General features: G+C 38.3%; 1 protein-coding gene across 1 annotated transcript in view; it reads left to right on the top strand.

The window, feature by feature from the left end:
* The window catches only part of syt12 (synaptotagmin XII), a 27,161-nt gene extending 17,193 nt beyond the window's left edge, over positions 1–9,968 (top strand). Inside the window, exons 5-8 of the mRNA XM_023400215.2 lie at positions 4,751–4,966; positions 6,028–6,148; positions 6,696–6,829; positions 7,897–9,968. Coding sequence (XP_023255983.1) covers positions 4,751–4,966; positions 6,028–6,148; positions 6,696–6,829; positions 7,897–8,070 — 645 coding nt within the window. The 3' untranslated portion in view covers positions 8,071–9,968. The remainder of the gene's footprint in view (positions 1–4,750; positions 4,967–6,027; positions 6,149–6,695; positions 6,830–7,896) is intronic.
* Positions 9,969–10,639: the final 671 nt, after the last annotated feature.

Here is a 10,639-nt window from a genome sequence, read left to right as displayed (position 1 = left end):
TTCTTTTGTAGATATATCAGTATTTTATGTCTTAAAAATTATAGAAAGGAAAAACCCACTGATGGGATCAGATGGTTATCCTCAGCAAATGACTCCAATAATTTAATTGATTGTCAAAATTGGTTGCCACATCAATCACTTGGCTAATTATTTCAGTCCTGTAGTGTGTTTTTTTTTTTTTTTTAAAGATATGTTTTTGGGCTTTTGTGCCTTTATTGGACAGGATAGTGGAGAGAGACAGGAAATGGGGAGGCAGAGAGGGGGAATGACATGCAGTAAAGGCCGTCCGATGCGGGACTCGAACCGGGGCCAACTGCAGCGAGGACTGTAGCCTCTACACATGGGGCGCCTACTTAGACCACTACGCCACACGACACCCCCTGTAGTGTGTTTTTGTGTGAATGCATGTGCAAACATGGCTGGATCAGTGTCAAGTAAAGGCAATCCAAATTTGACAGTGTTTCAAACATTTGATCATTAAAGATGAGACGATGTTCCTCGTTAGCCGACGCTGTCATACAAAATGAGGATAGGAGACTTTCAACATAGACTGCTAATGGAGCTGAGATCCAAGACTGAGGATAGAAATGAAAGGAATAGCTTCTCAGATGGGTAATTAGCAGTTAAGTCATGATGATTGAACTTAGGCAGAGGACTGAAGATAAAAGTATGTTGTGGGAGAGCAGTAAGGCTTGTATAGTGTCTGAAGCGATCTTGCTCAGGGGCCAACTTTGGCTCGCGTGAACTGTGTTTAAGATTTTAGTCCTGGCTGAATTTGAGACAGAGACAGCGATATGTCCTGCAGGGTGAGAGGCTTGATCCTGCAGCTTGACAGGCGAATCCTTTCCTGTCTGAAACCAAGAGCCCATTTCATTTGCTTGAGTGGCGAGCCCCTCGGGAGATAGATGTAGTAAGGGAGGTTGATTTCACTAATTTACCTTCATCAAGAGTGGATGTGATTGACTTTCAGCTCTCTCAGTTTGAACCTGTGTTCACCTGCAGTTTAGGTTGTAATGATGATGATATGTAGCATTTTGCCCTTTTTACGGGGCGATTCGCAACAGTCCTCGTGATGACATTTGATTCATTTTCAGTTCACTCAGTTCAAAATGCAGATTGCTGCAGTTTAGATTAGATAGGAGAGTTAAGACTACAAACCATCAGAGTTTTTGCCATACTACCCTTTTAATACCTCTGGGTGTCATTGGCCTCTGGGGACAGTGAGAACATTGATTATACAGGAATTTTAATTATCTTTGTCAAAAACAGATATTTCTGTTTGGTTACTTTTTAACATTTTTTGATTAATATCCATATATACATAAAAAGAAAGAAGATGAAAATGATCAAAATAACATTTTTTAATCTCTCCTAAAAAAATGAAATTTTCAATAGTTTTTTTTAAATTCTGTGCATTTAGTTCATTTGTTTTTTATTTCAGCTGTTACATTGCTCCTTTTCAGACCTATTGTTCATATTTTATTGCAGAAGAAATCGTTTTTTTGAAAAATTATATATATATATATATATATATTCCTATAATTATTATTATTATAATTATTATTATTACTAATTGATTTAATCCAGTTACTATCTAATAAATGTCAATATGAGACAGTAAGCTCTCGCTACCTCTTAATCTTGACCTACAAAGTTAAGACTTTGTTCATGAGTATTTCAATTTTTTTTTATCATGCATCATTTTATTTTATTTTTTTCATCTTTTCATGGCAGAAATGTGCTTATCTTGATTGTTTCTTTAAATCTCCTACTTAAACAAAGCCGTGAAACGTGTTTCTCTAATGTGGAGTGACTGTTCAGACAGGAAAAGAACAGAGCTACATTCCTCCATCTGCTACACCTGCCTCTCGCCTTCTGCTCTTAGCTCGACGTTGCCAGAAAATTCACTAATTCCCGCCTGGCTGTGAATCATCAGCATGGCGCCTCGTGTGACTGTGGTTTGGTACAGTTTGTGCAGCCTGACAGGGACGACACACAGAGACTCGTCAGGGCTCCAGTTTACTTGAGCATGTTGTTGTGTTGTATTAATGCGTTCAGGCTGTGTGTAATAATGGAAGCAGGCACTAATGTGGTGGCTTCAGTGGCTCCCTCTTTAATCTCGAGGAGTGGTGAAGACCAAAGGAAATGCTGACATCAGCTTCACTCGCACTGATGGTCAAGCCAGCGTTTCTCTCTCTCCCTCTCTCTCCCTCGTTTTCTTCCCCAGCTTTTCTCCATTGTCACTGTTTTTATTTACCCCATCAGCTGTCTATCTTTCTCCCTCTTTCTCCCTCTTTCTCCCTCCCTCTGTCCTTTCTCTTCCTCATTTTCCCCTCATCTCCGTTTCTCCTCATTTATTTGCTGTCACTGCTTCTTGCTTTTGTTTTGCCTGTAATGATGTGTATATGCCAGTCTTCAGCTCACACTCACAGAGCCGCACACATACACACAAGCCTCTTTCTCTCTCTTTATTGCCTCATTTTTACCACACACAACTCCATTGTAATCTCCCAAGTGATAAGCCTAACAGTGCAGACAGGAAGTCTCATATTGTGGATGGAGGACAGGTCTGTGTGCTGGGCTGGCAGACGGATGCTGCCTGCTTTTGGTGCCATATATCTTTATGTACATATTTACACAGCAGCAGCAGCAGCAGCAGCAGGGCCTCTCTGGACTCTGTAGGTGTATGATTATGATGCCATTCAGCTGTTTTATATGAGGCACAATCCAAGGTCAGCTTCACAGGCTGATTTGTGGACCCTGTGCTCTTAATGCTGAATTCTTCTAAGATTCAGATGGTTGTTATTTTCCTATTTATCAATAACAACTCCTGGTGACCTTGAACAGCACCTGCCTCTACTCTTCTGTTCTGTTTCACTTGTGTCGGAAGCTCCCGAGGTTTATTTCATGTTTATTTATCAGAAACATCCCTCTTTGCATTTCACACTTAAAGAACGAATGCTGGTGTGAAAAAAGGGCTATTATTAAATCCACTCTCCTCTGCACATTTACTAGTTGCCTGGTAACTTCCAACAGTTTTAAAACCCTCGTTTCAGCATGTGCTGCAGCAGCTGATGATGGCTGGAATTCAGCATTAGACACAAAGTTAGCATTTGGTCACTGCCTGAATAGCTGATCCTCTCACTTTGATCTAAAGTAATCATGGTGTGCTCTGCTGGCCAGGCCAAACTGCCTTCAGACTGTGTTCGTCATTGTAAAAGCTGTGTTTGCCTGCCAAGAAAAAAGAAATGTAATAGTGAGGAGCAATATGAAATGATGCTGCTGGTTTTTTTATTCCAAGATGAAAGCAATAAAAAAAACATCAAGTAGCAGCAGAGTGGAGGAATATTTCTTTGGAAATATGACATGGTAGGAAAAGTATCCTCTATGACCTTGTGCTCTTAATGTACTTTCTGTTCCCGCTTCTCCACAATGTTTGCGACATTTGTTTGACATTTTGCATATTGGTTTTGTTGTTGCTCCTGGTGTTTTCAGACTTCTGAAAAACTTGGTAGTTATATCTGTCGTGGTATCTGGTTATGTTTTCACCCATGTTTTATTTCTCAGCAGGATTATGGCAGATCCGGGACGTTTACTATGAATTTAAAAAGGAATTTCTCTGAAGTCTGGTGTATGCTGTTTGACAATTATTATTTTAATTATTATGAGATATTACATAACATTAGATTCCGCTTTACTGTCACTGTACAGAGTGCACAGCCCCTGAACAAACAAATGTAGTTTGGCATCTAACCTGAAAGTGCAAACGGTGGCAAAGTGCATTAAGATAAGATGTGCACAGAATGAACAATAAGCCAGTATGGAGTATGTACAGTATGAATGGATGGTATTGATGAATGCAACTTTGATATTTGTTGAATTCTTTAAAGATATCCTCTGAGATTTCCACCAGACGGCAATAAAGATGGATAAAATTTCATTTTTGGTGCTGATAACATTGGAAAATAGCATTTTAAAATTTTAACAGCAACGTGTCTGTCAAGAAAAAATGTCCATTACTTTGGATAGTCCATAGCGCACACTACCAGGAGTTTTTTGGGTATACCATTTCTTCAGTAGAGAGTAGTTCAAAACAAAAGTTCACCTCCACTGTAACAGCAGAAATCTCAGAGATATTGTAATAGCTGGACAAACGGGACCGACTCGATCTGCATGGCTTTATGTTAGTTTTGGGTGAATTGGTCCTTTAACTAATGTAGTTTAAGTTTAATTGTCTTATTGCTTCTCTTTTTATTTAACGTGTTTGTGATGTGATTGAAAAAAACGTTGCCAGCCCTGCAACATCCCCTTCTCTCCACTTTAAAAAGCTAAGAATGTTTTTTTCTTTTTTTGATAAATAGGTTTTGGAAAAAATTGCAAACCTGCTTTCTTTTGGGTCCATATGTTATACATTGGTAATGGCTTTTGGAAACTAAATAATGGAAGGTTAGATAGGCTGCAAACACAGTGAATGCACAAGAATTCAGGTTGTTCACAGTCGACTGAGTTATCATCTAATAAATAGAGAGTGTTTGGTCCTTTTGTGCTTCACAGCCTGGCTCTGAAGTTGCTTCTATGTGATTTATCTTACAAGCATTGCAAGCAAGTGTGAAGGTGTTTTTACCACACCTGTGTTTACTTTTACTTTAAGTTAGTTACTTACAAATCTTAAAGGGCCTCTCCAGCTGAAACACAAAGCTCCAACCATTGTCATGAGTGTGTAATCCCTCCTATGATCTGCCTCCCACAGGTCCAGACGAATGCGTTCACCGTGCTTTTTGATGAGCGCTTCTCCGTCCCCATGGACCTGTCCACTTTGGACGAGTACAGCCTGCGCTTCGCCGCGTTTGGTATCGATGCTGACGAGAGAAACATCAGCGCAGGAGTAGCAGACCTCAAGCTGTCAGACCTGGACCTGACCATCAGACCATTCAATGCTTGGCTCTACCTCCAAGATGTTAATAAGGTGAATTACAGTACAGACATGTGTCACAGGGTGCAACTGAATATGATATAAGTAATTACAGAAAAATAACACTGATAAATTCTATAGTTTGGGACTTCAAGCAGAGAGTATCTAAATTTTGTCTGTCTTATAATGTTTAAGAAAGCACTGTGGGCTCTGAGACCCCCTGCTGGACATTCAGCCAAACTACATGTCAGATACACTAAAAGATAACCACGGGTTGAGTGGATTACTTGCAAAATGTAATGCATAACTGATGATGTTGGTAATGGAGTCAGGTATAGTAAAAATAAATAAATAGATTTATACAATGGCCATAGAAAGTATGTTGGTGTAAAAATCGTATATTAGAAAATCTGATGACAATTGACTGTGATTCAAAGTAAGAGTTGGCGGTATATATATCTCTATATCTACATTTATATTTATATACACAATGTGTAATTATATAAAATCATATCTAAATTCTGAACAGTACTGATCTTTTGAAGTCTCTGTCATCCTCATCCTATCATCCAAAACCAAAATACCTCTTGAAGTGTGTTGAACATCACATAATATGACAGATAACAGCTCAAGAATATTCATGAGTGTAGAGAATGGAGCGTGCCGCTGGAATAATTATAGGCTTTTTCCATGTTTAATTATGATCAATTAATGGATTTAACATTTATAAAAAGCTATTACAACTTGACTGATTAAATTTGCATTTAAATGAAGCACAATAAAACGAAAGATCATTTAATCTGCCAGTTATAATTTTTATTTCCTCATTCCATCTTACAATGATGATTTAACAATTGAATATGAAAATATAATCACAAAATGTGAGGGTTTTGAATTTTAAATATTTATTAACATGTATGCCACTTCATTGTGCTTTAAATGAAGCTCTCTTTGATTGAAAGATTATCATTGTCACTCCTGCCAACAGATAAGTGGAAGGCGGTGGTTGGAAATTTGCTTTAGCATGACAGAAATCATGATTCTGTAAGTTCTGTCAAAGCATCACGCAGACTGACAGGTGACTGGTGACGATTACGAATTGTTTGACTCCGCAGGCTGTCGATGCAGTCGGGGAGATCCTCTTGTCTCTCAGCTATTTGCCCACAGCCGAGCGCCTCACTGTGGTTGTGGCCAAGTGCAAGAACCTGGTGTGGACCAGTGGCAAGAACACTGCAGGTTTGTTTGCTGTAGTGCCTGTTTATTTAAGTTGGAAATGTGAGTCGGTGTGATCCACCTCAGTGTGCGAGTGTCTGTTGCGCTTTGTTTGACCTATGCGCTGCATGAACACGTCTGTCTGTCTCCCTCTGCCATTAAATCTGTCTACATTTTTCTAAATGACTCACATGTCGCCACTGAACAAAACACTGGCTGACTCAGTAATAACAGACTCTTAATGCCAACTCCCAGAAGATGCATTTATCGTCACCCAGAAAGGCAGATGCGATTTAACAGACTTGTTCATCACATTAAATGTCCACATAAGTGCCACTCTAACATTGTACCGATAAAGGTCACCTGCTGAAACAGTGTCATTATCATCCAGGGAGCTAATTGTGCGTACATGACTGTGCTTCTAAATTGATCACTCTTTATTGAGGAGTTTATTGGCCTAAGTACAAACTGCATGAGGGGGTTTGTATATGTGTTTATGTGTATATATGTAGGTTGTGTTTTAGAGGCCTGAATTCGGACTTAATCTTACATTTGTCATTCTCATTATCAGATCCGTTTGTCAAAGTTTACCTCCTGCAAGACGGGAGGAAGATCAGCAAGAAGAAGACTTCCACCAAGAGGGACGACACAAACCCCATCTTTAACGAAGCCATGATCTTCTCTGTGCCGTCCATCGTCCTGCAGGTGACACATGAGGCTGTGGCCTAAACTGTGTGGAAGTGAGGAAATGATGAGATGAAAACTGATCCGCAAGAGGAATTTAGGTCAAGGAAAAAGATAAGAAAGAGAAAATGTGATACCAAAAACAGAGACACAAACCGGCGTTGCCAATAGTAACCCAAGCAACAGTACTTGCATTGTTAAAGATACAAAAACAACATGAAAAGTTTTGCAATTCGATATGCTGTTGACAGTGTTACAACACGTTAAGCAGACTGCAGGGATTTTGCAATATTGTTAGAATCATTAGTCACAATAGCTTTCAACGGTCAAACTCTCTCCTCGGGTCTTATTTTATTGTACTAAATGTCAATGTTGTAAATGTATGGTGTGTGTTTTTAATGTGCCAGTGTGCAGTGCTCGTTTGTAAAAGAGATAAGGGCCTTCAAGAGATTTCCTGATTAAATTAAGGTTAATTAAATAAAGATTAATATAAAATACCGATACACAAAAAAACAAGAATTAGTATGGATAAAGGAGAAGTAACAAGAATATTGAGGCTATTTTGAGCCAAATGTCAGCATGAAAACTTAATTTAACATGAAGCTGACTGGAATATCAGGGCAGATAATACTGCACTATTTTCAAGGCAATCCATCTAGTAGTTATTGAAATATTTCAGTTTGGACTAAAGTGGTGGATTGACATAGAGAGTGACATTGGCACCACTACAGCCACACTATCAGTGTGACTAAAACTCCTAATATAAACATAACTATGACAACTGAAAATCTTCCTTCCAGTGTAAAATGCACCTTTTCAATGCATGGATCAGTCTATAAAAAAATTTGAATGCCCAAAAATGGAATTGTTCTTAAGAAAACTTAAGAAAATGAGCAAAACAGTAATAAAATCAAATGTGATTAAAAGATGATGAGGTTAAAATGCCAAAAGCAGTAAAAGAAGCAAAAGCTGTTAGTGGATATGTTCATTAAACTGATTCCATAAAGATCTGGATGAGCCAACTGTTAACAGAGACGCTGAGTCATGCTTGCATAGCAGATTGTGTAACCACGTTATGCTGTTTGCAGGAGCTCTCCCTGAGGGTGACAGTGGCAGAGGCCACAGAAGACGGCCGGGGCGAGAACCTGGGTCACGTGATCATCGGCCCAGAGGCCAGCGGGATGGGGATCACCCACTGGAACCAGATGCTGGCCACTCTGAGGAAGCCCGTCTCCATGTGGCACCCTCTGCGCAGGATCTAGTCCTGCCTGGCCTCGTACATACCAGACAAATTTCAAGTAAAACACTCGCCTCTTCATGTTCCTTTCAGCTCTCCCTTTGTTTGGTGTCATGCTCAAATCTGTTAAACTATTTTAGTAAGATCATGGCCCACAGGAGGATACTGTGTGTGGTCTATGTCGTTTTGGTTGCATTTTAATAAATTGGAGTAAACACCTTATCTTCATGTAAGGGGGAGGAATCTGAAAAGCAAGTGTTTGACAAGAACTGGGTGTATCTGGGTATATGTGGATCAATGATACGTTTAAATCCTTTCTTTCTAATTTCATTCTGGTTAGGATGCACTATGGCTGAAGGTGGCGTTTAGGAGGTCGTGTTCCAAACTACTCGAATAACCCACAGAAAGTCATTTATAAAACTGTGCTCCTGCATTAGTAAGTCATGCTTTTGGTTTGAGAATTGTTGAGAATTGATGATCATGATTCCCTCTCAAAAGTCTTGATGAGAAATTTCAGTTTGGACTTTGAAGTCAGTTTAAATTAGGAAAAGGTGACCCCCTCCCCACTCCCCACCCCACCGAGACCCACCCCCTGCATGGTGCCTACTCTGGTTGTAGCCTATTATAGCTGTCTAGAAAATGAACTGAACTTGACTGGAGGGGTGAGATCCCTTCACTTTCAGGAAAACTCTCGTTTGTCTTTTTCAAACCGGTCATCGATTGCGCCTACGTGATTGATTTCGTAGCGGTTTTAGAGCCGAGTGGAGTTAGATCTATTAGATTTGCTTGTGTAATTTGTTAACAGTGAGACTCACAAATAATGGAGGTTTTGGTATGTTCAGTATTTATTGTGCTTTTGGAAAAATAAAAGAAAAAAAATCCAGGTACTCTTATCCAGGTGAAATAATTGTAATTTGTAGCAGTTGTTACAGGGTGGCCAAATCAGATGTAATCAGCATATAAATATCATATTCTATTTTTACCATAATTAATGCAATACCAGTTGCATAAGCATAATTAAAGTGTAAATAGTGTACTACAACAGTCTTGTCATTGCCATTTTTTCCTCTAAATTCTGGATGCAAATCATGTTTTTCATGTATCACACTTTAATAAACATCAAACTCCAAGGTCATTTACACAACTCAATATTTAACACAAATATCCTTGCTGATCGATCAATTAATATTAAAACACCTCTGGGAATTTAACGCGTGATGTAAAGTATACTAACCCCTTTAAATGGGTTTACACTTTCTTTTATGTTAGAGGAAACACCTTGGCATTCTGACTTAAATCTATAGTTCTTTTTCACCAGGCCCTTGCCACAATTATTTTAGCTTTTGTCGTTAAGATACCTGCAAACTTCCTGCCAGCAGAAGCCAACTGGGCCCCTTTGCAGCTTGAAGTTTGACAGGTAATATTGCTAATATGAAGATAATGTGACAAGAGCCTTCTAAAAGTCAGAATGTCAAGGTGGATTTTTATCCGTCTGAGATATTCTCTAAAATATTGTGCAATAGTGCTGTTTTTGTTGTAACTTCTGAATGTGAATTATCATGTGAAATATCTGCTTACTCTTAAAGTATCATCAGCCTCATGCATTGTTGTGATTTTTGTTTTTTCTTTTTCTTTTTTTTCAGCAGAAACTATTCTCCTCTGTTCTGACCACACTACTAACCTCACTTTGAAAATCAGTCCAAAAATAACACACCTGTGGTGGTCATGTAATAGACAATATTTCCTACTGTGCCAAATAATGAAGCAATATTTTCATTTACAATCAGCATTTGCATTTGATTCAACAAAGCTGTAGCCTACATTCACCCATGCATGAAGTTATTTAGCACTTGATGTGAATGTGCCTCAAGAATACAGTGTATTGTGTGAATGCTGTTTGAAATAAAAGCAATTCAACAGTAACTGTCTGACCACTTGTTTACCTTTGTTAGAATCTGAGAAGAGAAAAAAAAGAAAGATGTCTCACTTTCCCTTTTTTCTCTGTACTACAAAAGTCCTCTTGAAGAACTGCAGAGGAAAAAAATGTAGACTGAAATTTGTCCTTTATACTGAGGATTATTATAGTGTTTAATGGTATATAATTGTACGGGACCTTACAGTAAATCTACATTTATACAGGATAAAATGACAATAAGATTGTACCTCACTGCATCAGTTTAATCAGCTAAAATACAGTAAACTAAATTGTCAAATTGTTTTAGTTTATAATGAACTCATTTGTTGTAAAGTTGTGTTTTATCAAATTGCCTCTGTTTTTTGCTTTGAATTAATTAATCAACACATACAAACCCTTAATCAAGGTCATATTATTTTACCACAGGAGAACTGTAAGGCTGAAACCAACGATTATTTTCATTAACAATACATATGAAATTAAATTCGTTAATATCTGATTTATCTTTCAATGTATATAATGTCAGAAATAATGTAATGTTGTTTTTATGTGACCAACAGTCAAAAATAGAGAGATGAAGAGTTTACTATTACAGCAAACTAGGAAAACTCGTACCTTTTAAGAAGCTTGTGCCAGCGAATTTTTGTCTTCTCTTTTGCATAAACTGCAGACGAGATCT

Source organism: Seriola lalandi, unplaced genomic scaffold (assembly GCF_002814215.2).
Source record: "Seriola lalandi dorsalis isolate HSWRI2012SDOR001 ecotype SW California unplaced genomic scaffold, Sedor1 jcf7180002052274, whole genome shotgun sequence".
Classification (NCBI taxonomy): Eukaryota; Metazoa; Chordata; class Actinopteri; order Carangiformes; family Carangidae; genus Seriola; species Seriola lalandi.
The sequence above is the reverse complement of the archived record's forward strand: the minus strand, read 5'-3'. Positions and strand labels throughout refer to the sequence as shown.